At 37.9% G+C, this 27,935-nt stretch overlaps 1 protein-coding gene across 2 annotated transcripts in view; it reads left to right on the top strand.

Moving 5' to 3' along the window:
- SPRY2 (sprouty RTK signaling antagonist 2) overlaps positions 1-3,833 on the top strand; it is a 6,040-nt gene extending 2,207 nt beyond the window's left edge. Inside the window, exons 1-2 of one of the 2 annotated variants that reach the window (XM_026066597.1) lie at positions 227-265; positions 2,062-3,833. In XM_026066597.1, the coding sequence (XP_025922382.1) occupies positions 2,113-3,054 (942 nt within the window). In that variant the 5' untranslated portion in view covers positions 227-265; positions 2,062-2,112 and the 3' untranslated portion in view covers positions 3,055-3,833. Of the gene's footprint in view, positions 1-226; positions 266-2,061 lie in introns of those variants that run through there. The other variant, XM_026066596.1, reaches the window with a different exon arrangement.
- Positions 3,834-27,935: the final 24,102 nt, after the last annotated feature.

Here is a 27,935-nt window from a genome sequence, read left to right as displayed (position 1 = left end):
GGGAGTTAAAAGGAAACATGGGTTTGACTTTCCCGATAAGGCAGGCAGCAGCCCCCTCCCACCTCCCAGCCCAGGGGATGTCTCCCGGTTATCTGCGGGCTGTCCGCACTCGCGGGGCCGCTTGCGCCGCCGGCAGCCGCGGCGCGGGGCGGCCGCGTCCCACCTGCTGCGCGCCCGGGCTGCAGCCTCTGTACAGAGGGGACGGGAGCGGAGCGCGGCGGCCCCTTCCGCAGCCCTCACCTCGGGGCTTTTTAGGAGCCTGCAGGTCAGGGTCAGCTTTCCTTTCGCACCGGGTTGTCATTTCTGGAGAGACAGGGCGACTTCGGCGTGTCTTCTCGGCTGGCTCAAGTGGGCTAAAATCTAGGCTTGGGGGAGGAGAGCAGATAGCGTTGCTGGTTCCTCTCAAGGATGGGGGGAAAGCATTTTATTTTGTATTCTTTTTGTCTTGAGAGAGTTTCAGATGATGAAATGTCTACTCAGGCTGTTGGCTGGAGCTTTTTTATATAGCAAAGGTTTTAATTAAAAAAAAAAAATTCCTCAAGATAAAATTTCAAGACTTTTTTTTTTTTTTTTTGAAGGGGAGAGACACACCGTGACATACATGCTGTGTCCAAAACCGGGATTTGGCAATGTTTAAGGATGTAGTCACTTTTAAATCTTCCTCTTTTTTCTTTTTTTTTTTTCTTTTTGGAAAGGAAAAGCACTTGAGGGGAGGTAGCCAGGAGTTAAAAGGTTAAATGTTTTCCACTGCTGTTAGAATAAAGACAGTGTCTTGAGACAGACATCGTTAAACTGTTTGGCTATATTTTATTTTACTGTGGTATAGTATTATTGTTGGTAACTGATGTGTACAGAGTAACACTATGGTGCTCTTTCTAGGTATAATTGAAGACATTGTGTGGTCCTTGTAAGAAGCTTGGTTCCTGCTTGGGTTTTAATTGCAAAATATTGTTTTGGATTTTTGTATAGGTAATTAGATTTGGGATCTACTTTAAAATATGATAAAGGCAAAACAAATATTAACTAATTTAACTAGAGGTCAGTACTTGCAACTTTGCATATTTTAATTTGAAAGTTAGTTATATACAAAGCTCTTATCTCCTAGGTGTTTTACTAGATTTCCATTTAAATTCTTAAGTCTGTGTTTCTCCTTTGTAGTTAATGACCCTTTAAAGTAATAATCACAATCAAATATTCTTTTGGGATGCTAGCATTGTTTGATTATATTATGCATGCTTCTGTCCCACAAGCCACTCAAGTAATATTTTCAATTTGAAAAGTAATCTATAGAATTTTTTACATGTTAAAAAAAAGTGTGGTAGCATTGCTTCTGTAGTATTGAGCCTTAAAATAACAGAGTGGTGTACACAAGTATGACACACACTAAAATATTGGAGGGAGATATTTTTACGTGAGCTGTTGAAGTTTTTGGTAGCACTAACTCATTTAATGTCTAACCTCAAACATTTTATTGCTATTTAGTGTTTTTCTTGGGACCATTGGTATTAAACTAAAATTTCCTATTTACATCATGTAAAGTTTAATGTGTAAAGAGACTAGCCTACGAAAATATTATCCAATTTTAAACAAAATTGGAGAATTATGTCTGTCATCAGCAGGTCACATTACACTTGCTAAATACTTGTAGGGTTTTTTTTTTATGTAAAATACATTTTAATAGTGTCATGTGAAAGGAAGAGTCACTTTAAGTGGCTGAAATTTAATCATGTTAAAAGCCATGGTCTAGCCAGAGGATGGCTAGGGGAGGCTTAGATAGCAGGTATAATACCTAGATTTTCTAGAATCACAAGTCAAAATGTACGGACCTAGAGAAGAATCTCTTTAAGCTCCTCATAAAAGTAAGAAATGCCTTAGCCAAAACAGGCCAAGTGAAGCATATTCAGCTGACTGGCTCCTGCACACCGCCCCAGATGTGACTCCCTTTTTAATGGCTGATGCATTACTTTAATGTGTGCAATGCTCGGGGATCCTTTAGGCTTGCAAGGCTGCCAGAGAACATGCCATGTGTTGCAATAGTGACTCTTCTCTTTGTTGCTCCAGGATTTCAGATGTGTGCTAAGCCTGTTGGAGTGAGCACGCTTCAGGGCACTGATGGAGACGAGAGCTCAGAATGGCAGCGGGTCGCAGTCCTTGCTACAGGCTCGGCGTGACACTGGGAGGCCGCACGGGGAGCCCGACCTGAGGGATGTCCTGACGCAGCAGATTCACGTGTTGTCTTTGGACCAGATCAGGGCCATCCGAAATACAAATGAGTACACAGAGGGACCGACGGTGGCTCCGCGACCAGGGGTCAAATCTGCTCCTCGTCTAGCAACCCAACACAAAAATGAAAGGCCTCATGGCTTGCCTGAACATCGTCATTTCAGCCGGATCCAGCATACGCAAATACATGCTTCTCCTCGGGTGCCTCTGTCCCGCTCCATCAGCACAGTCAGTACAGGTTCACGGAGCAGTACAAGGACAAGTACGAGCAGTAATTCCTCTGAACAAAGACTTTTAGGATCATCTTCAGGGCCAGTTGCCGACGGGATAATCCGAATGCAGCCCAAGTCTGAGCTCAAGTCAAGTGAGCTGAAGCCACTGAGCAAAGAAGACTTGGGAGCACATACCTACAGGTGCGAGGACTGTGGAAAATGTAAGTGTAAGGAGTGCACTTATCCGAGGACCCTCCCGTCATGTTGGATCTGTGACAAGCAGTGTCTTTGCTCAGCCCAGAATGTGGTTGATTATGGGACTTGCGTGTGCTGCGTGAAGGGCCTCTTCTATCACTGCTCTAATGATGATGAGGACAACTGTGCCGACAACCCCTGTTCTTGCAGTCAGTCACACTGCTGCACGAGGTGGTCTGCCATGGGGGTGGTGTCCCTCTTTCTGCCTTGCTTGTGGTGTTACCTACCAGCCAAGGGTTGCCTTAAGTTGTGCCAGGGCTGTTACGACCGGGTAAATAGACCCGGGTGCCGCTGTAAACACTCAAACACAGTTTGCTGCAAAGTTCCCAGTGTCCCCCCCAGGAACTTTGAAAAGCCAACATAGCATCACTAATCGGAAATATTAAAGTAATAAGGATTATTTTAACATACATATGCAACCACCTAAGCAGCTATGGTCTTGGCACTGTAGTAGAAGGGTTGGGGATATACTTTGCTGTTTGCAGTGAAATGCTTCTCTCTGTGTGTGCCATCTTAACTGATATGCTTGTTAGAATCCAGCTAATGGGATACAGAAAAAAATGGGATACAGTACATTGTGACCCACATATTGCATAAGCTAAAGCAACACAGACACTCCTAGGCAACTCTATTGTTTGTGAATAGTACTTGCAAAATTTGTAAATTAGCAAATGACTCCTTTTTTCATTGTTTTCTGCCAGAGATAATGTGCTATATTTTTGTATATACAATAATATTTTCAACTGTGAAAAATAAGTGGTGTCATAAGGCATGGCACAGTCACAAAATATTATACTAATATGTTGTACATTCGGAAGAATGTGAATCAATCAGTATGTTTTTAGATTGTATTTTGTCTTACGGAAACYTTCTATTACAAGACTCTGATTTCCCTTTGGACTTCATGTATATTGTACAGTTACAGTAAAATTCAGCCTTTATTTTCTAATTTTTTCAACATATTGTTTAGTGTAAAGAATATTTATTTGAAGTTTTATTATTTTATAAAAAGAAATATTTATTTTAAGAGGCATCTTACAAATGTCACCCCTTTTTATGAGGACGTCATGTTGCTGCAAATAAGGGGTGAACGATGCATATGTTCACTATAAAATAGAAAATATATTAACGTTTGAAATTAAACTGGGCTACTTGTCATTTTTTCCCCCATTTATTGCTCTGAGTTGGAAAAATCAGTACTTTTAGTTGCAAACATCAAAGTAATGTAATCATATTGAGGCTAATATGATCAGTTGGATAACAAAAATAAAACTTTAAAGTGTTTTCTTTTTTTACTGCTTCACCTGAAAATAATGCAGGATTTTTGCTTCTTTTAGACAAATGTTATGTATACTCTTCCTAAAACAGAAAAGGGAAATGAACATAAGAAAATGCATTAATCCATTCCAGACTAGGACTAATAGGCACTGAAAGCTTGACCTATTCTATAAGTGATGAGCTTTTGTGCTTTAAATGGGAAATAAGTAATCATTCACAAATATGTTAGGCTTGCACAGCTCTAGTGCTCGGGGGGGGGGAGGAAAATTAATATGGCCAGTGCAAAAAGCATGCAGGATTATTTGTTAAAAGTGGAAGAACATGCCACAGGGAATGATAGATCTGAATGCAGTCCAGCCTTATGTCAAACATTTGCCTCACTTGTAAGAGGAAAGTTGCTTGATTTGTCATTTGTGGCAGTTACCTTCCACTGAGGTCAAAATCCTTTTTCTGCCAAGTTTCCCACCGGAAGTCTAGAGAATGATTTACCTTTCTTTATTAACAAACTATCATTTCCTGTTCTGAGCATGTCTCTCCAAGTTTAGAGGTCTTAATGCTGAATTTTATTTATATATGTCTTAAGCCAGCATTTAAGAAATAGTCGTAAGTATTTTTAAGCTGACGTTTAGAAAAATCTCACAGCCTTTTCTGAACTCTCTCCAACAAAAACAAGTTATAACTAATAAATTAAGAACTCACTAAAAGTTGAAAACTAGAGCATTCAGTAAACGTTACATCTTTTTGCCTCTTAATTTTAATCTGCAATCTGGTGTTTAGACTATTTTACATAGGTCTGTAGTACTCAGAGATCTGTGTGTGTGTGTGCGTGCACATTGATTATCAATCATCAAGTGAAATTAAAAAGTGCAAGTCCAAACTAGTTTGGAAAACAAAAATGAATGATATATAAGCCATGTTCTCTCCTTTTTTTCTTTCTCTCTCTCTCTCTCTTTTTTTTTTTTTCCTCTCTACCTCTCCTCTGAAAAAATGTAAGCTGGTTTTCTTTCTTCTCTGCASCAGCTGGCTGGATACTTTGATATACAAAGACAAGCAGTATATATTTAGTCTTTTGAGTGGAATTTGTCAGGAAGAAGGTGGCATATGTTACATGAGTAATTTGTCCATTCTTAAAGGACATCAGGATACTGTGACGGGGTATTGAGACATATATGCGAGATTGTACTTGGCTGCTGTTAAAATAGAGGATCTTTTAAATTTTATTTTATTCTTAAATACTGAAAGGTAACCTTCATCCTTCATGTGTTTCGATTCATCGAATATATTTGAATATATATCGATGTATTACATCAGGTGCTTATGCCTAAACTGTCCAGTGCTAGTCTTGCAATCGTCTTGATTGAAAACTACTATAGAAATAATCAAATAGTCCATTTATTTGGAGAATCTCTGAGCTGTAGGCTGTATTTGGAAAACTAAAACCCACTGATTTTAGTGCTCTTAAGGAACTTGGTAATGCTGAAAGTGAGCACTCTCTCTTTAGTGATTTATGTTTCAGCCAAGGAAGATATATCTAAATAAAGCTGAAACAGCCAAGCGGCAGGATGATTGGGCAGTGCAGCAGTCAAGCTGGATGCAGCTTTGAGTYCTAGTACAGAAAGTTCAATACCAAAATTTTAGGTTTGTTTTGTTTCATATACTAATAAATGCTTTAGCTACCTAGATAGTTTCAAAGGGAAAGGGAAAACCATCTTACTGTTCATCGTGAGATTTGAATCTGGTCTTAACATGAAACTGTGGCTGTCACCTTCTGAGGATAAAGAGGACTCATACGATCAGGTAAGCCTGCCACTGATGAGTTGGGTTGTATGACACTCRGGCCTTGGCTGAATGAGGACAGACACAGGATGGTGGTCTTATGCACTGCCTACCAGGCTAACCACTGTGCTAGGGCTCATTTTGTATTAATTAGTATGTGTGCCGCAGACTCTTAAATGTTTGCCTGTGTATGTTAGTTAACATCCTCATGTTACACTTAAATAGGTAAGGTTTACTGTTCTAAATAACACCAAAATCTTGCCTCAAATAGATTAGATTGCTCTAGTAAGAATTAACAGGGCTTTTCAAGTGGATCAAGATAATGTTATCAAAGCCTACTTACTTTGTCCGTTGAGATAGGTCTAGGAGAGGAAAATTCATACATGTTTTGAGGGTAACAGCGAATGTCATGCCACATACATACAATTAGGAACTTTGATTTTAGACATCTATTAAGACAGGAGAGAACACTTCTCATTGCTCTGTTTTATTTTTGTTTTAATATTTTGATCTTTTAATCCTATAAATTCTGATGTCAATGTATGGTTTGTTTAAAGTTGGAGACTTCTAGGATTGGACTGACAGTTGATGACAGTAGTAATGGAACAAATAACTTTTTGCAAATCATTTTTCCATATGATGTGAACTACAAATAAATACATCAAATTTGCTTGTACAGTAACTTAGGAATGTCTCTATTAATAGCCTCAAGCATTTTATTATTATTATTTTGGTCTTTAATGGTTTGAGGCTTGATTATAATTTCTTTTTTGAGATAGTGAGCATAACAGTAAAAAAAAAGGAACTTGGATTCAAATGGATCATAAAAAGTTATAGTACTTTAGATGGAAATAAAATGTGTTCTTAAAGGATTTGAGATCATATTCCAGTGAGTATTTACATATTGAAGTGAGTTACCAAGTCAGTCTTCAAAAGTCAAAATTCACCAGATGAAGAAGGGTAGTAGTTATGTGGTCATGCAAATTAATTCGGTAGCTTTTTTACAATTTCCTACAAAACTATCAGCTTATGTGAGGTGGAAGCTACTTGGTAGTAGCAGAGCACTGATTGCTTACTGCACAGCGCATAATTTGCTTATTGTTTTCTATGCACAGTATTGCCTGATATCATTTGTGCTATGGTAAAAAATAAAATAGTTTACGTCTGTGATGAGTAAAATCTTAATGCGTATTTTTAAATGGCAGGTACAGAACAGATTGCATTTCTGTACTGCAATAGAACATCCAATTATTTTTAGGAATTAACTGTTGAGGAAGATGGATTTGAACAGTCTGTCTTGTCTCAGATGTTCCTAGACGGGTGCAGGTACAGCAAGTAATAACGATCTCATATGCCAAGACTAATTTCTCAATCACTCACTGGAACAGAGACACAGCAAGAAATTTGGCTGAGTGTGAGAGCACACCTGATTGAGTAATGTCTGTATGAATAATATTTGAATAGATTTCTAAGTGAAAGTGTCAGCAATGTATTGGCTCATCTTAGCTAAATTAATTGCGGATTGGGGTTGCAGATAGACCTCACCATACATGGTGGCAAAGCACACCAAATCCTACTGTTTCTGATTTTTCTTAACAAATAATAATAATAATAACTTAATTTGGTACCTTTGTTTTTAGTGTAAAAATACCCAGCAAAGTTTTTTTTTTTTTTTTAAGTGGAAGTTTTCACAAACTGACTTGAATCTGGAAATTTAGAAAAAAAAAGTCTCATTGAAATCAGGACAATTTGACACAGAAACTTTATGCATATGTATAGTACTTCTCCTTTCCAAAATTACTTTCTGTTTCAAGCTGAAGAGACCCCTGTGTGCTAGTCTTACTTATTTCTCTTCATATTTCTTCTTTCTGGTACCTGTCCCTCCTCCTGACATTAGCTACCCTCAATACATAAATGTTTACTGACACTTATTAGTACAGAAGATGAAAGAGGAGGATGAAGCATGCTTTTCTCATCAGTATCTTCTGTCTCCGAAAGTTTTAAGACAAGGTGGAAAAAATGATTACCTTGTCATACTTGTCTCACATTTTATAGAGATTTAAAGTGTTTTTCCATACACGTGATGTTGAACCCCACAGTTCCAAAATATATATTGTTTTCATCTCTTTAGTATGAGTTCAATTACAAAATCAAAATAGACTTGAGAATGGTTTGCCATTAAGTAGCTCCTCTTTGTTTTAATTTACTGGTGCTTTATTTCAGATGGCAGAAATTGAGGTCTTACTATTATGAAAATAAAACCGGCTAATCACTGTTCCTATGTCACAGTGACTGTTAAGAAGATAGCAGATACATTTACCTTTGGGGATGAGTAGCAATGGTTTTGCTTGAAACAGGGTGAGATGTTGGTTATTTTCATCCTTGGGAAAAGGCAACAGATTTTGTACTATGTATCCAAAGTTTCTTTGGGGTTGGCCTGTTTTCCTATGCTATAAGAAATTTTTTTTTTTCCTCTGACTCAAATCCTGTATTCTGATTAGAGAAGCATATGGCTAAAATGTTTAAACTGGTAGACTAGGATGGACGGCTTCCCRTTGCAGTAGAAGCTCTCAATAATCAGAAGCTTTGGCAATGGACCCTACTATTATTTAGCATTATTTAGCAGATACTTTACTACTGAGGAGTTAAAGTATCCATCAAAAAAAAAAAAAAACTTACTGCAAGATAATCTGTTTAAAAAACATAATAAATTATATAATGAAGGGTAGTTTTGCTTTCCTGGAAGCCTACTGTATAATTACAAAACCACTCAGTGCACCTGAGATATGTTACAAGCAAAGGCACTTGATGCAGATTAGAAGTGACAGGCAAAAGTTTAACTCAGAGAATGTGAGTCTTCACACAAACACATATCAGGATGGATCACCGCCTTACAAATATAGCTACCCCCTTAAGCATAGTGCTTCGGGATTTTATTTTATTTTGATCAAGGCAAACACAGAAACTATATGTGAATTGATCATAAATTGCATGATTGTCAGTGTGATTACTGTAGAGGGCAAGAACATCCTGATGCTCATTTGGGGTGTCTCAAACGAATATTCAGCTATCAAAGTTCTTGGCTTCTGAGAAATGGAAAATTTCTGAATGACTGTTCAAGCGTGCATTGTTATCTTCAGAAATGAAGTCAAAAATAGAGCTATAGTATTAATAATCTCTGAACCAATGTTTCAAAATTAGTTGCACTGTAAATAAAATATGCCAGCAGGTTGCACTTAGAAGTGTTACTTTAATCAGAGACAGAGAGTTCCACCTCAGGTCTGAAAATAGATTCAGACCTTTGTCAGCTTCCTATGTTGTATGTTTTTTATCAGTCACTGATTTTTTTAAAGCATTATTGAAATTTCTTGTTACTGTATAAGACACAAAGAAGGTTGGTGTACCACAAAAACTGCCAAATATAGAAAGTGAACAAAGTTATTCTGTTCTTTCATTCTTCTTGCATCAATTTTTACAAAAAGGAAAAAAAATCAAAACTGATTTTGTTTGCTTTGGGTCATTTTGTTGATATATTTTGTTTAATTACTGTAGACAGTGATAATTTAATGGAGCATTAGGTTTGGGATTCATGTGTGTGTGTGTGCATGTGTGTGTGTGTGGGGGGGTGTTTTGTTTTTTTTCTGATGCATTTAGCACAATGATGTATGTAAGTAGCCCTGTTAACAAAACCAAGAATGCACTTTTCAAACTTACCTAACTGCAGCTGTATTGCATAGTAAAGAAAAACARGAGAGTTGATGCTTTCTTTCAGAACTCATTGACTGCATTGTGTTTTACCAGCAAGTACATTTTTTCCCACCTCTGCTGCTCTGCAGATGGAGACAGAAAACTYTGTGAGATTATGCAGTTGTCTAGAGTGTGCATATTCTCATCACTCAGTAACTTTACTTTCTCCTCAGAGAAGCACTAGGTTCATAGTTTGGAATGAGTGTTTGAGATCTCATAACGTTGCAGCTATATCTGAAGCCTACGTAAATGCACACTGCCTATTAATCCCAATAATGTTCTCGGTGTGCTGGGGGTGTTCCCCCCCACCCAACCCTTTTGTCTTAAGAGGAAGAAGAAGACTGTTTAAGTTACTCTGAAACACGTATGGTTGGGGGAGGATGTAATGGTATAAAAAGTCAGCTGCTTATCAGGGCTATGCCTGAACCCTTCTCTCCTGTGCACGTACAACCGCAGTACAAAGTTTGAAAGCATGAGACAGTGTCCCTGGCCACCTCTACACTAGTAAATCAGACAGTAGGTGGAAATGTTCCTGGACAATGTCAGGACTTTTCTTGGTGTGAGTCTGGCACGTGCCAAAAAGTGCTCCCCCAAGCTATTCCTGAGCACAGGTCAGGAGTGAAAATGTTCCAGGGGCCACCCCCAAAAGTGGGTTTTACCTGCGGCTGCCCTCTTTTAGAGATTAAGGGAGTTGACTAGAGTAGGCAGCAGTCACCCTGTGCCAGCTGCAACGAGGTGCCCAGGAGCCTTTGCAGGCAAGGGTGATTTATCTGCAGTCCGAGAGGGAGGAAATCCCTTCCACAAAGCTCATCTCAAAGGAAACCTACTCCGAAGGGCTGACCTCCTGAATGAGGATGACACAGTCTTACCCCCAGATAAGTCCTTAATTCCACAGTAGTAACATATTTCAATTTTCATCAAAGGAATAACACAACCGGCAATGTACACCGGCAATGTACAATGTTAGAATTTTGCAAAGCTTAAGTGACAGGGGCTCTTGTTCTAACGTAGAGTAAATTTACACAGGTAAGCTCCATCCCAATTTTATATTGAAGCTGAATCTGTAATTTTTTTTTGTTTGATTTGGGGAGTGGAAAAAAATTGAAGGTTTTTGTTTTCATTTTACAAAATTATTCTTTAAATAGCTACTGACATAAATCATAAAATCAGATTTTTTTTCCTGTTTATCTTTCATTAAACTGCAAGCCTTTGTATGTCACAGTTCTTTTTTAACTTTTAAGAATAAATGAAGATAGTATGCCTTACTGTTGGATATTACATACATCTTGAAGAAAACAGTCACAGAAATAGTTTCCTCCAAGGGAATCTCTAAAACCTCATCTTTCCACAAGATTTGGAAAGTATTCTCTCTTTTTCCTTTCAGCCCCATGCTCCCTTAGCCCCTGGGTTATAGAGTGGGTGGCTCTTGGAACCTTGTGATTGTTGAGTGATTTTGCAGGCTTTCACAGAGGAAAAAAAAGATGTGTAAAGGACTGCACTTGAGCTTTGCATCTGAGAGAACAGGTCCTGCTAAAGTATTTTAAGTGTTCACAAAATATATTTTTATATACACACAGGCTAAGGCATGTGAATAGAGAGACAAGGACTGTCATAATTCATTCCCTTTAAATCTCTGCTGCAGAAAAAAATGGAAAAATTACAACTTTTTTTTTTAACTTGATAAATCAAACTAAGCAAAATATAAGATGGAGAGACATCATGTTCAGTTTATTAAATGTGGCCAGGATTTGTGCTGTTTACATTTCACATAGTTTTTAGCCAAAGACCTCACTTCAGCTGCAAGATTGGTGGGTGAAATGCCTGGCCTCACTGGAGGCAATGACAAAATTCTCCTTGACCTCCTTGAAACTTTGTATAGACAAGAGGTGAATTCCTGAATATGTACTGATTGAACATACACTTGARTGGGTATCCTGGGAAAATCCCAGCTGCCTAGGAGAATAAAAAAAGTTTATAATTGCATGAGACGCACTTTTSAATCAAGGAATAGCTACCTTACGTTAGGATTTGTAACCTCAGTTCTCATCCTACTTAACTTATTCTAAGACTAAGATAATTTATTCCTGTCACTGCTGCAGTGAGTATGCAGTTACCTCCTTTGGGCACCAATCTTGAAGTTTTTGCTTAGAGATTCTATTTGGGGGGGTAATTCCATTAATGATGCTGCAGATTCCTGTAACATATTTTGCTGACAGAGTTGTGCTGGTACAAACTTGCGTGTGGACTCTTCTCCCTTTATTTCAGTTTACTGTTACTAAACCTTTTTGTATACAGATGTTGCAACAGTTTGACTGAATTCAGTTTAGCTCAGCTGTTGCAAAAAAAATCTGTGCAGCAAATTAATTTAGTGTAGCTGACAGTTTGGTTAATTGACATAAGCTCTTCTAAAATAGGAGTATCTGCACAGTGTTTTTGACAGTATTATTAAACCAGCCATAAGTACTACCTGAAGTTAAATGAGTAAAAGCATGCTTAAACTAAACTACAGTGAGTTAATTCTCAGACTGAAGTGTCTATGCACAGTAGCATTGCTTTGATCTAAGACGCTCATTAAGATGGGCAAAATAGTTTCACAATTACATTTCTATATTACAYATTTTATGTTGTATATATATATATTATATATATATAAAAAACAATTATATCTTCTTTAGGGAAAATCAAGAATGGAAGGAAAGAAACTACTTTGTATTACCATGCTTCACTATAATTAACATTGTTTTTTCAGAGTATCATCTTCTGCTAAAATATTCTCCCATAGTTTCCAAAGAAGACCATGAAAGGCACTCCTCTCCCCAACCCTACTGTACTACTCTGTACTGCATATTGAAGTCTCCCAAGTATGAATATTGGTCCAGTAAATAGAACAGCATTTATCCACTCTTACGCTTTCACTGAGAAATGAGTGATGAAGAGGCTAATTTTCTTATTGCTAATCATAATACAAAAACTTTCAAAGGCTCTCATCAAACCGTGAAGAGTGTTGATGTAAGCTGCCATGCAAAAGCACAGAAAGGCAGATTCCTGGCCCCTTAGGACATACAGACTGCTTTGGGAGAAGATTTTGTTGGAGAGTGAGTGGTGAAAGGGAGGATGAGTGCATAGATATGATGTGGTTTTATAAACCAGGTATGTGCATATCTTGACGATTCCAAATCTTTATTTATTTATTTTTAAGTTCTAGGGGCTTTTTAAAGGTGAAAAGATTTTTAATGTCTGGAGAGAGGCAGAAGAGCCCAGTAAATTAACTTTTTTTTTTTTTTTTTTTGATAGGCATGATTATTCCACCAGTTCACCACTATGGCTTCAGTTGTGCTACATATAAAATGACTGTGTTACAAGTAAGTTATATCCTCCTTTTCAGAAGAAGAAAAAAAAACCCAAAATCCTTGTCCAGGTGGGAGAGGGCTGTAGGAAAAACGGCCGTGAGCAGCAGTGGCCAAGCGGGAAGGACTGTTGGGTTTTCTGTTGCTGTTCTGCTGMTGATGAGACTGAGTCCCACTGTAGTGCAGGTAGTCAATAGACAATAAATAAATAAATATTTCTATATTTAAGACTTACACCTGAATCATCCACGTGTAAATTAGATATCTCACGCAGACAGCATGAAAGGCATTGGTTTTCTTCTGTTTTTCTGGTAAGGGGTAGAGTCTGATGAAGGTAGGCTACACTGTGTATGGCAACGAGAAAACTGGCATCTTTGGTACCCTTTTCAGAGACCTACAATAAGTCTTACTGGGACAAGGAAACATCAGAAACCAAAGAAACTGTGGAAGTGAAACATTTTTGCTGTTTTGGTGTTTGCCTTGTTTGTGAAGGCTTTTTGTTTTGTTTTGCCTTGCTTTTGTTTTTCTTTTGGTCTTTCTTTTTTTCCTAATAGTTCTACTTTCCTCAGATTTCATAGGGTCTGCCAGTCTTGAGGTCATAAGATCATCCCACCGTCTTAATGGGATGACTTGGGATTTACAATGCAAAAATATACTCCTGTAAAAAACTGTGCAACTGCACTGCAGGAAGTGGTTGTTGTCATTGTGTTAATTTGTGAAAGGGGGAATATACATTTTTTTGTTCTTTTTTTTTTTGGGGGGGGGAACAGGGGAGTTGTTTATTTGGTTGGTTTTTAATAATTGAAGTGGGGCCCAGATTCTCAGGTTGGGTAAATCACCCTGGCTCCATTAATGGTAGTGATGGTCTGATGATTTAAACTAGCAGAGCATCTGACCTAGTAAGTTACTACCAAAGAATTATGATACACGGTAGAATAAGAATCTAAAGATTTTATCAGCTTTTGTTTCTTACTGCATCTTTGTTGACCAATAGCTTTCACTATAACTCAAAACAGTTCAGATTCCTTATTTATAATACTTTAAGAGCTATTATTTATTACTTTCAAGATGCTTGTGCAAAAGGAATGCTTTCAACTCAGTCACTTAATTTTAGGATCCTGGGATCATTTGAGTATTCCCAGACTTGTTATGAAAAAAACAAAACCCCTGCAAAAGGCAAGAAATTTCAATTTACCAATTTACCAATTAGAAAGAAAAATGGCTTTACACTTTGAAAAATACTTAAAGTATGCTTTGTGTGGCAGACATTTATGCTGAACCTATTTATTATAGAGTAAACAGTATTTTTCAAGAATGATTCATCAAGCTTATTTTAGAGGCTGCTTTGAGTTCTGGTCATTTCTATAGATACTGCAATTCATAGKCATTAGTAAGCTGGCGGTTTGATCTAACCTCAGCTACCTGTTGCTGGCTGTGAATGGAAGAACTTATTTTTAGTGCAAAACCACAATATGAATATTTTCCACTCTGAAAGTATAAAAAACCCTTTAAGTAAAAATTTTAATCTTTCGCTGTGATGTGCTGTGACTCTGATGTCAGACATACTGGGTTCTTCTTACAGAAAATCCTTTAAAATACCTGATTCTCTATTGAAGTTGACAAGAATTTCCTCCACTTAACCCCTTCAGTGCCCTCAGGCATTCAGCTTACATCAAACAAAAGGGAGCTCCTATACCTTGTGGACAGACATGGTGGTATGTTGACAAATCCAAAATGGAAAAAGAGACGAAAAACTTGGGCCCTTGGGCAGTCAGGAAGGAGGTTTGTGGGCAGGCCTGTTTTGTGATACGTGAGAGATCCAGCACCTCTCAAAAGCTGTACATCCACAACAACAACGCAAATAAGGGGCCCAGCAGTTTGACATAAGGTATTTTTATTTGTTTGTTGGGCTGGAGAATTTAGGGGTAAATTTGCAGTTTCTATAAGATTCAGGGATAGGAGGGGATCATAGTTTAGGGGAGTATCAGCAGCGCTTCATGAGAGTCAATGGATTAAGCATGGTAGAAACATACAGAAAACTATTAGGCCTTGGGTATATGAATCCCAGAGTTAATTACTAAGAGCCAGACTGTGAACCTCATGCATTACATGACTTTTTGAGTAGTCTCCTAAGTTAAATAAGATAACATGAATGATTATTTCCAGAGTTATGCAAGCTATTATTCAATACAAAGATGGTGAGGAYTACCTTACCCACCGCTGGGCATGTTGCAAAAGAATAAGAAATGGAGGCCTGTATAATGCCATTGGCCTATACACAACCCTCTCATCTTTTGGTGTATAAGGTTTGAACTGCATTGCAGATTAGATGAAGTAGTAAAGTTCAAAATCCAGGTACCTGTGTACTTGCCTTTGTTTTATAATTTTTTGCAACTAAGCCTCACCTACAGCACAGTTAAAACCAAGAAGATAATGTAGAGAAAAGGAACATAACACCGTTTAAAAACCAGGAGACTTTCTGTCTTGTATCTAAAGTTCAGCTCATTTTAAGGGCAGGGGTTGGCCCCCAAGCCTTGATTGAGAGCCTGGTTTCCATAGAATATTAGGGCCCTCAGATAATTGATGGGTTTTGGCTGCTGTTCCACCAGGTTTTACTGTTCCAGTCAGAGAACCCACTGACCCTTCCCAGCTTCAGGTTGTCACCACATTTCCACAGCTTTAAAAGGTTTAAAAATAATTTGTGCATTTCCTTGACTGAGGAAAATGAGCTCCTCCTTCATGTTTATGATGTCTCAGAAGCTCAAGTGCCCCTTTCTTCACAGGATTAAAAAAAACAAAAAACAGGTAGATTGTTTAGGTCTGTTTGTTCAATGAAATTAATTTATCTCAGTTGAAGAAGTCTTCTTAATGGTTGTAGTCCTTGTGTCCACACTAGCAAGAAGAAAAAAGGAGTGTGTTTTTACCAACTGCTAGCTAGCACACAATCATTAGCATAATGTAAAATCTTAATGTGGTCAAAGCTACTGGAATTTCTGTGTATGTGGTTTGGTCACTCATGCTGCCGAGAAAACATTTATCATCTGTACCAACACATGTTAAAAACTACAGTCACACCCTTAACACTGTGATTTTACCATCTGATAAGTAGCAAATGTTTGTTTAAAAAGCACAAGCAAACAAATATCATTCCCCAACTGATTTTCTTAGTGAAGATAGGGTCGTTTAACACATATGAAGATGTTACTAACACTCTTGTATTTCAAATCTGAGCCTTAAAATGCAAGAGGCCTTGCTTTTTATAAATCCCCAAATTTCCTCTCTTCCTGCCCAACCACAAGGAGTTTTGCCAGGTGCTCACTACTCACTGCCTGAGTACGGAGTCCACGGTCTCACATGACAGGACTTTGAGCAGGATCAGTCTGATTTCAGGACTCGGGAGAGTATTTCAGGAAACCTCCCTCCTGGTCACGGAGAGGAAGAAGTAGCAGGAACACACCTCCCTGCAGGTCCTGAAGACAATGATGCATGAACTTTCTCTTGGTGAGGAATGCAATGTTGTCATCTTTACCACAGAACTACAAATATTTTTGATTAATTACATTTTTTAATTCTTACTTTTCAGTGTGATCAGGAAAGAGCCCTCTCTGCTTTCAGATCCTCTTTTTGTCCTGCATAGCTGGGAAGCTTGACCATGGTTCAATCCTGGATTCAACCTCCTTGGATGTAAAGGGGCTGTAACAGTGATTTTTTAGGGATTATACAGTTGTAGGGGCTGCAATAGACTGTAATGTTCTATATTTCCCTGCTAACAAAGACCAGAAGGGGGAGGACATTTGGTGAGGGAAGTGCCTGCTGATGGGTTTACTTAGGAACCTGCTAGAAGAGCTTCAAACAGTGGCAGCCAAGCTGAGATGCATCCATACTCAGGAACTAGTTGAGAAGGTGCATAAAGAAATCTCCAGGGACAAACAGCCTGCACAACTAGATACTGTCACATCAACACCTGTAATGATAAACAGCTTCAAGAGGTCAACTACAAAATGCTTCCGGGCTTACATAATATCCTTCATTTTTGTAAATTTGGTGTTAAAAAATGAGATGTGCACCTTGTGCATATCTGTGTGTAATCTGTTTCCTTTATAGGCAACAAGTCCCTTGAATTAGAGGGAATAGGAAGGGGTACTCTAATATCACAGTACAACAGTGGTGGCTGTGGGAGGAGTATGAGGGGAATGGACTGCAGACAGTGGCCAAGTCTGTGTTTTCCCTAAATAGCATCTCTGTTGTAACTGTTGGAAACTGAACCTGGGCTATTCACACTGCTTGTCTGATGCAGTAGGGATTCCCTATTTTCTGAAGTCTTTTTGGAGATAGAGTAATTTATCCCACRTCTGAGCTGTCCTGGTTTGTCCTGTATTAGGAGTGCAGGGGAATCACAGCCACTGACTCCAATACAGTTTACTGCCACGTGTCAAGGCTCAGAAGATTGTCCATCCTGTCCATAATCTCTCTCTGTGTTCTGCTGGAAAACCAATAAAGAAAAGTAACTAGCTGAATTTGTGCTAGATCTATGATTTTGTTCCAATGTGAATGGACATAGCTAACAGCAGCAAAGCTGAAAATTCTTCTGCTAAATATGTTGATAAAGTAATTCTCTATAGTGGTCTTAGAGGGGATTTTCCAATAAAATGCAAGCCAGCTTTTCAAACTGTTTAAGTAAATTAGACACTGCAACCAATGCCACAGAAAGCCCAGCAATGTGAACACAGCTACTTATTTACAGATTATGGATAGTTCTGAAGGTTAGCAAGCTGGTGAGGTGACTCTAAGAATTCATGCCCGGGAAATCAGCCCTGTGACATCCAGGCAGGTATAAACTATGATATGGCATTAATTATAGCATTAGCAAAGTACATCTTAGCTACTTTGCTAAATGGAGAAAAAATATATAATATTTTAGCCATAGTTTTAATATAAAAACCTGTCTAGGAGGCTGATATTGTCCAAGTGTAAAAGTACAATATTGGGCACTATAGCAAAACAGCCATAGTGGTTTAAAGGCTACACTGCTACACATTAGCTTCCCTAGGCAGAAAAGTGTTAATGTGATGTGAAACAAGGTTAATGTGCAAACATAACAGGAAAGAAAATGATGATTTCCCAAGGTCTTGTTTTGTTTAGGTCAGAATCACGTGTGTTGTGAAGGCAACACTGAAATCTAGGATGGACTTTGATTTGATCATCCAGTGCCTTCTTACAGTGCCTGTAAAACTGGTTTTAAGCCTAATCTTCCCCTTCAGTAGTAAATTTTAATGAGTAAATAGTCTTCAGATCTATTAGATCGTTGGCTAAACTGATGAGAACTAAAATGATTTTAGACTAGATTTTTGCTTTCTACACCTCAATCAGAATATAGAAGTCTCCATTTTAGATGTAGAATCTTTCAAATATTCTTTCTGAAATATTAAATACTTGCACAATATAAGGTTTCTCTTCTCCTCTCCTCTTCTCTCATTGCCTTGCCTTTTGTTGCTTTCACCAAAAGTATATTTTTTAAAGAAGTCAAGGCACAATGGGTGGAACTCATCTCACTTCAGATGTCTACAGCTCATGCAATCTACATCTATTCTAGTCACCCTTGGGCTCCCTTTATATTTAGTGAATATAAATTAACAAACTTAGGGTATATCTACATCACCAATTGGTACACAGCAAAAAGTGAAGGGCAGGGCTTGATTTGCTGTGATCTGATATGATTCTAGGACTGCATATTCACATTGTTTCTTTACCGGCAATGAAGTTTGTGCCAGTTGCTGATCCACAGTGCATCCCTATCTTACGCAGAAAGCTAACTGCTGTGGATGGTATTGCATGGCACAACTTCTCCCTTGGCTCTACCAGGCGAAAAAACTACTTCAAGCACACCTTTGGTACATGTCAGAAGACTCCAGATACAGACTCAAGACAAATTTGCATCAAAAAGCACCCCTCCACTGCACTGAATAACTAATGTAGGTGCACCTATAGGGTACGATCCCTATGGCCTATTAGTCATCTACATGAGGATGAACTAAACTATGAAGGGAGTGTATGTGAATAGCTCAGATGGAGACATTTATACTTTTAATTTTAATACTGAGTAAAACAAACCTGACCCTTTATTTCTTTTTACTATTAAAAGATTTTTTCTCCACATTCAGATATATAAAAACTATTTATAAATATTTATAAAGTATTTTACAGATCTGTACATTATTTGGATATGCAAGCATTGTCTTTTTAGATCTTTTATCCATTAGCTATATCATAATGAAATATTAACAAAATTGAAATAAATCTGTTTTTTGAAACCAAAATGAAAAGATGACTGTTTCCAAATTCAGCAGTTTACACTCACACATGAAGTGTAAGATTCTGTATTTAAATGCAGATGTCTGTATGTGAAAGAGCTGTCTAAGCTCCCATTACAGTCAATGGGCGCTTTACTCAGTTGTTCACACTTGTATGTTTCATGGCATTAGAGTTGCCCAAGGGTCTCTGGYATATATGCAGGAGCACTCATGGCTGTCAGGAGTGGCAGCTGGAGGCCAGGCATGGCTCTAGGTACATGCATGCAGGCAAGCGAATAGTCAGGGAATCAACAGCATCAAGAGAGTCAGTGTACTGTTTAGCTGATCCTAAAGCAAATGTCTAAGTCTGACCAGCTTGATTGTACTGACTAGGTCTCCACTTACTGTACTGGGAGCTCAGACACCTACATTTCCTGCTTCCTAAATGCAGGTGTTGGAATCTGGACCAGAATCCAAGTTACTTGCTTGACTATTGCATAATCATTTCAAATGATTATATGGCAAGCTCATTTAGAGATAGAATTTGAATACTTTATTTTATCCATTTTAATAGCATTGACATTTTTAAACTGATACAAGTATAATCAGTTTATGGTTCTGTTGATTATGACACTTTTCCTTGAACTTTTTCCCATTATATTTAGTAAAATATACTAAAAATACATGAGGACTACACATGTCACACCTTTTCACAGTTTTGTCTCTGGGCTGAACAATCTCATTATTGTCAGAAATAACTTCCTGAGTGTGGCTTTCACAGAGCATAACAGAGAGCTTCAATAGAAAGCTGTTTCATGGCTATAAAATACATTGTCCAATAACAGTGTCTGTGAAATTTTCCCAGGTGTGTAGAAAAATGAAGGACTGTAAAGAATTACTAAAGCTCATTTAGTGTAATCATCTACAGTAAGAAGGATTAAATGTACTGCAACCATTCTTTGCAGATAATTGTCTAATCTGTTCCTAAAGAATCCTAATGAAGGATTTCCTACCGAGTGCCTGTTCTGCTGTTTACTCACTATAGATGTGAAGCTTGTTATTGCCTCTGTCTACAGGCTTCTGCTTTTTAGGGGAAAAAAAAAGGTTTTTTTTTTTTTGTTCAGTCAGCTGAATACATATTTTGTGGTGATTACATCTAGAACATCCTGTGAAGTGCTTTGTCTCTATTGACGATAGAGGAACTACACCACCTTGTCTCACCACAAAAACACAAGACTAGCCACCTTTGGTCAGACAAAAGGTCCATATGGCCCTGTACACTACTCCTTACAGAAGCAGGAGTTACATAAAAACATGCTAGTTGGCAGAGGTACTACCCTGGGAAGACTCTCCCAGAACTGAGCAGTTTTCAACCCAGGAATTTCCTGAACCAGATCTAGCGTTTGTTTTTTTTTAATAGCTGTTGATTATCCTTTTCTTCTGTTAATTTGCAAAGCCCACTTTTTTTAAACCATTCTAAAATTAGTGTCTACAATATCCTTCAGCAAGGAGTTCCAAAGTTAGATTGTAAATCTAACTCTTAGCTGGCCAAAGAAGGTAAGATTAATTTCTCCCTAAATGCTTGCAAACTGATTGCTATAGTTGCATTTCAGTATCTTTATGAGGACTGAAGGTCCACTGACTGATCTATACTTTGATCTATAATTCCTTGATTGTGCTGCAGCACTTAACCTGTATGAGCAACCTCCTACCAGGGGTTATTAGCTCAGGTGCAACACGAAGGAAATTCATGTTAACTGGGTGCACATGTTTCTAGGATCGCTGCACCAAGCTTCACTGTTTTCTGTAGACATTTATTATTCTGCTGCTGCTGCTTATACTTTTGTCAAGTGTCAGAAAAGATGTATTAACCAGATTGGTTTCCTTGGCTTCACAGTTCAAATTCCTGCAAGAATTTTCAAGAATGATGGAAGATACAGGAATCATACCCATGTCATCTTTCTGCTGTGAGGCAAATGTATGAATAGCAGCAAAGTTAAGTTTTTAGAGTTTCTTCTCACTGGGAGGAAGACCTATGTCAGTATCGGGGTATAACAAATTTAGACTTTTCATCAATGTGTTTGGTGGCGCGTTCAAGCCTCCGTATCTTATTCACTGCCATAACTTTGTATCAAGCAGTATGCAATAGGGTTTGAAGCTTCATAGGGTCTATAACRAAGTAGATGATTTCTCTTTTTCTTTGACAGTTATTAACAGTGCTACAGCAGCAGCCCCCAAAATCCAGAAAGATTAAAATAGCATCCTGTTCAGGGCTGGATAGGTAGGACGGCCACCAAATATAATGTCAAGGATAAACCCAAGATACACTTAGTAGCACAAAATGCAGATAAGGTTAGATGCACTGGTGGAATCTGACTGGGTAAACCATGTTTATAACTCCTTTGCACAGCAACAAAAAGCAGGGAGGATAAACCAGTTTATCTGGTCTATCGATTTCTTGTTGCTCTGAATCCTGATACTTTGATTTTTTTGGCTTGAAACTTTATGCTGCAAAAAGGGTGAAACTGATGCTTAGGGCCATCTCCCTAGGGTAATATATGGATCAGGTATGCAGGTTGCTGGCAGAGGATTTTTCTAAGGTACATTTGCAAAACATGCAGCTACAGGTCTTCCTTTAGGAAGGGTTTCAAACCCACCTCTCTCATTTTACATGTTAAATGTGGCCTAGAGGAACATCCACCCACACCAAATGGAAAAGCCAAATTTCCTTCCAGTTCCAAAAACATTATAGACATCTGCCAAATGACATTTCTAATTCTTCCCGTAAAAAATGGAAAGCTAAATAGAAGCATCACCCTTCCAATAAATCCATTCCAAACTCTTCCTGATTTATTCCAGATCCGCTGCATTTTGGTAAGGCAGTTAAATAATGCCCTCTTTTGTTCTCCTTACGGGGCTTACCTCAGAACGTATTTTATATGGGTGTTCCTTTGGAGACTTTTAAAAAACACTCTACAAATCATAAAGAGACAAAGTTTGACTTCTGATACATGTGTCCAGTTCCTATTGACTTCAGTGGGGGGTTTCAAGCCAGAATAGACCACAGTGTTGGAAACATTTATTTAGGCACACTAAGCAAAATGAATAGTTCTGAATAAATGTTAATATTTCCATCAACTACAACAAAATTTAATCACCTCTGTTTTAATTTCTTTTAATGCAAGAAAGAAATAAAGCACTAAAATATGTTGAAGAAATCAAAGGAATGGTGAAATGAAGAAAACCACAAAAACTTCTTGTCAGGAGGTTTTTTAAGGACTAGTCAGTCACCACATCTCCCAACAGATGTATCATCTCTAAAATGTAAATAAGGGACAAAGCCTTAACTCATTTTTATAGCAGTGAGATTGTTGAAAAGCATCCAAATTCTTATTACCATAAAGAAAATATGTTTTAAGATTTTATCCTTTACATTATTAGGATGTTGAAAGAGCTGTTTTCGGCTGTCACTGTTGTGCTTTTATTTGTTCTGGAAGGTTTTCTCAGTCTGACTACTCAGACAAGCACCAGAAGACCCAGGTCCCCCTGGCTATGCCCTGACCTGGTCAGACAAAGCCAGCTCCTGTCTGAAGTCAGGTAATTGCGCTCAAGTTGCTCGACCGTGCTTGTTACCTCAAACGCAAGTGCCACGTTAATGTGTCTATATATGACTTTGGATCACAGCTGGCTCATGTCTGGCCATTTTGAAGGACAGGCAAGCTTGCATCTGTCTGTACCTGTCCCTGTAGACATACCCTAAAGCTGCTAAATAGCTGGGGGTTTTTTTAATGTCACAGTAAACAATGAATATGGAATGTCAAGTAATCATCATGGAACTAAAAAAAATCCTCAACAAAGAGAACAGGCAAAACAATGCAAATAAAATGAATTTTTCCTCCCACACCCATAAACTGTCATGCAAGTGAAACAGCTGGATTTGATGTAAACTTTTTTTGAAAAGCTAATTTAGTGCTGTTCAGTCATCTTTTATTTTGCTCATTATTATCCCATTTTAATATGTTTCTTATGATTTTAAGAAGAACTTGACTTTTGATATTTCTAAAATGTAAGCAAGAAACACTGGCTATTTTTACAGGAAGTAAAAGCCTGGGATATTTTATATCTTCTTTCATAAAATAAAGACCCAGGTAAACTTTGGATAAGTCTTTGCACTTTGAAGTCAGAAGTGTTGCATGAGTGTATCTTTCAGAGAAATTTTCCCAAGTATATTTGTTATTGAATTCAATAAGGTAGCAAAGTAAAAATGTCCATTACAGTGTACGAAGAGCCATTAATTTCTCCAGTACTGTACCAGCAGTAATATGAAAGAACACCTGGGATAAAACCAGAAGATGGATGTATAATCTGTCAGTCCTCAGGCTGACAGGTGTCAGGGTGACACTTGTTAGATATTCACTAGTCATTTAAAGCAATGCCATATGATATTATTCACCTATCTTTTCATCATAAATATTTGAGTGCTGATCATTTTTGCAGCTTAGTTCTTCCTTTTCCATTTTTAAAAGCTGTCTTTTCCAGATTCTACTGGTAACAGTGCTGTTTAAGTACTGGTGCAATTGTATGCAAATATTGTAGTCCCTAGTCTACAGATCCACCCTACGTGGCCTGCTGGAAGCTTTTGTAGTGCTGGCTTACCTTCGGTGTTGCACTTTTTGTGACTTAGGATGGAGAACCAGGGAGCAAATTTTCTTTTGAAATATGATTGCAGTAATAACTGGGAGAAAGATGTATGGGACTCTCCCAGGTTTTCCAAGGAGCTCTAATAATTTGAGAGGTAAGAAATAAAATACGGACCAAAGCTTTTGCACTTAACTTGGGTCCTTATCCAAGCCACACATTCAGATGGATCAGAAGACTTGTTTAAAGAACKGCTTGTCTTCGGAGTGAACAAAGAACTATTCCATTTTACACTAACAGCAGGATACCCTATCCATGAATAATACATCTTAAAGAAAGCTTTTAAAGCCTTAAATCTTACCATAACTTGAGCAGAGGTCTATGCTACAAAAATGGAACTTTATTCTAACTGTGGACAAATAGATGGTAGCTAAGTCCAGAGGTACAGCTGAATCTGAGGAATAGATGAGACTCAGTTTCTCAAGGGCTGTACATAAATGAAGGCCAAATTGCTTCACACTTAACAGCACCTTATACCTAAAATGTCCCCCATTTTGGTAAGAAGCAGTTATGTCTCCACCAAAAGCAGGACAGATTATGAAGCAGCTACAGGGCTTCATGAATAGATAGAAATTTAGGAGATGTGATAAGCCATCCACAAACTTTTCTCCAGCTGCTTTGATGACATCATTGGTTTCACTATCTACAGTGGCACCATTGTCACATTAAACAATGACAGTTCTAAAACTATCCTCTCTGCTTTCCAGACAGATATTCATATACTGCAGAAGGAAAAAAAATCTTCTTCTCGTCATCATAATTTTTCCTTTTTTCTTTTCCTTTTCTTTTTTTCCTCCCACATAATTCCCTTTTGTCCTTCAGGTCTTAATTGCAATTCATTATTATTTTTGTGAAGAGCAGCCTCATGAAGGCAAAGAGTTAAAGACGTCACTTTAAATGACAAAAGCTGAACACTTTACCCCACTTTCAGTCTCTCATCTATTCATCCTTTTCATTGTGAACTTCGCTATTTCAGCTTTCTAAGCTCTTCAACTACCTGCCCCTAATTTGTATTCCTGGGAAGAGGCCTAGGCTGGTTATTTTGCATTTGTGTGCTAATGGTGATGAGTTTGCTTCTAAGAGGAGAACAGGGAGGGGAGGGCAGGAACCTCCAAAAGGGTTTAAGTGGGAGTGGGGGTGAAGGTGCAGGAAGGGTTGTTTGGGGGAGAGTCATGCTGAATTTTAACCCTGAATGCTTTCTTATACAATTTAGCACAAAGCCCTCCTGATTATATGGAAAATGACACCCTGTGAAAACTTGCCTGTTCATATACACCTTTTAAGCAAATAGGTTAGTCAAGTGTCTGAAAAGCCTGGAAGACAGTTGCGCCATCATTTTATTAATACATTAGAACATGACACATATTTTTCAAAGCCTTTTTTCATATTGTCCTGAAAATTATGTAGCATATTCCAAGTATGTATATTATTCTGGAATACGCTTATTAAGGGAAACAGTCTATACATGTAAGTGATAGCAGTGCAATCCAGCTCAGTTTTGTTTGATAAAACCATTTACTTTCACAGGGTTAATTTTGCCTGTGCATTTAGATGTCATGTGAGATAAAATACCTTTCATTAGATTAAATAGGCAAACAGAGGCTTTTTGACTTATTGACTAGTATTTCAAAGCTGAGCATTTCTTATGCTAATCATTTTTATAACTAATTTAACAGACGTAAAAGAATGTCATTATGAATAATTAGAGATGTTAGTAATTTAGTTTCTAATTAACCAGGGATGTGGCAGACCATTACAGATGGGAATACTCATTAGCTGTGAGAGGCATGGGTGTTTTCCTGCTTATTATAGATTCTGCCTATATCTAAAAATGGTTCGGTTGTTTGCACTTTTTAATACGGAGCACTTTCATTTCATGCTGCTGGGTATATCAGCTTGTTGTACTTTGTCACATGGTAAACCAGACATCTGCGCAAAGCACCTGATGCAACAAACCGTGTAGGCAGTCATTTTCCATTTCACAAACTATTGCATGACAGTGGTTCTCACCCCAACCCCACACCCAAAAAGTGAATTTGCAAAAGGGCATTTTTCTTTTGAAGGTGTAATTTGCTTTTAATACAACTAAGCATGAAAGTATTAAGTCTTCAAATCCGTGCCCATGATTCATTCTGCGAGCAAAAATGAAAGGGAGCCTACCTGCTAATGTCTTCCTACTCTCTGAGCTTATGGCATACATCAGAGAATGGTACTGCAGTCTTATGCTTCATCCATTCATTGTTTATAGTCTTTTAGTAGTGACTGCATGGCAGTCTCTTGGATATAAAAAGGCTGCTCCTTTGGACTCTTACATCCCATGAGTGAAATTCCATACATCACTGCCATTTCTGCTGTTATTACGTTTTTCTTTCTTTAGCTACAATTTCCATAATTTTTATTTATTCTAAATGTCCAAATTCAGTTTTAATAAGACCCAATCAAAACACAATTATGTAAAGACAGATAATTCTTCTCTCTTCTSTCCCATTTGAAAAAAAAAATATATATATATACACACACATACATATTTATATCTATCTATCTATCTGCATATCCACAGTTTCTCCAATACTGCAAGGCTGAAAATCCTCTAGAATCAGTATAGTCAGCTTTTTTGGAAAAGGGACTGAATATTGATCACAGTGATCATAAATGATTATGCAATATTAGCATATCAGCAATATGGACAGGCTATTAAGCACTCTGAGAAGGGCAATCTGCTCCATGATTTATTAACCTATAGAAAGCAACAGAACAACAATTTCATGAGCTATGCCAGCAAATAAACCTGCAGGAGAAGAGCTTCCTCTGAGTTCTGACATTGGGGTTATACATAAATGTGCACCATAATAATGGCAGTCTTTATCTGTAGAAGAAAATTATGCATAGTTTTTCAAAAGTGACCCAGATAAACTGTGGTAAGCTCTGTTTAGTCTGAATATGCATAACAGACCTCCACCCACCATTTAATCTAGTTTAACTAGATTAGTTTAAACCATGCTTTTAGTTAACCAGTGCAACTTTCTCATGTAGGAAGAAAACAAAAGTGGTTCAAATCAGATAATTCATTGTTCTAGTGCAAAACTGTTTGTGGTTGCTCTTACTTGAGAACAAGTGTGTCCCATTTCAGTTCTTGGGTTAGAGTCTGCACCAAAAATAGCAGAAGGTGTAAATTCAAATGAACTGCTACTTCAATTCAATTGTTCAGGTAGCGAAGAAGTAAAGATGGAGATTCCTGATATGCCTATTAGCCTACTTATGTATATTGTATTGCCAGTTAAACTTTGCCTAAGATACAATTCAACATCATTAGTCAGATTAGAAAATATTTTTTTCTTTTCATAGCAGAGATTAGAGCACTAACCACAGTGATGGAAAATCAGTGTTCAGTGCCCGCTCTATTATAGATATCATAATACAAATGACCTTGGGCAAGTCACTTAGCATATATTTGCACTACAATCAGACAACCTAACCTTAAAGTTCAGCATTCCTTAACTTTTTAGCAGCACCAGCAGACCACTGTTTTCAAAGAAAGAACACTACGCACCCTCATAAAACTTTCAATCAAAAGCACCATTGAAAACTTTATTTTATATGGTTCTGCAAATCACTTACTACAAACTGGGAAATGGAGATGGGAATCGTTGCAATGGCATTGACTCAGTGTGGGTTAAATCCCTAGAGTCCTAGGCAGATTTGTGCATCCTGTGCTGCTTTGTCTACATTTCCACGAGTACCTGGGCTAGTCTGGCTGCCAACAGCTCACACAGGTCTGTCCTTGTTGCAGCCACGCTTTCCAGCTGCAGTGTAGACTATACTTCAGCTCCTCACCTGTAAAAGTGTTTGCCTACCTCACAAGTGTGATCTGAATATAAATGTATCAAAAGATTGTGAGGAATGCAGACGCCATAAGGTTAATTAGAGTATTTAATATGTAGTCTAAAATATACTGAATAGTTATCTTCTTAACTTTCCCTAGAACCGTGTGGAAAGTCTTAGTGGATACTGCCAGGGGAATGAGCAAGCTACTAAAATGAAGATGGGAGGTTATACAAGTGTCAAAAATTATCTCAGTTCTGTTGGTTTAACCAACATCTGACTCATCT

This window comes from Apteryx rowi, unplaced genomic scaffold (genome assembly GCF_003343035.1).
Source record: "Apteryx rowi isolate R43461 unplaced genomic scaffold, aptRow1 scaffold_244, whole genome shotgun sequence".
In the NCBI taxonomy this organism is placed as follows: Eukaryota; Metazoa; Chordata; class Aves; order Apterygiformes; family Apterygidae; genus Apteryx; species Apteryx rowi.
The sequence above is the reverse complement of the archived record's forward strand: the minus strand, read 5'-3'. Positions and strand labels throughout refer to the sequence as shown.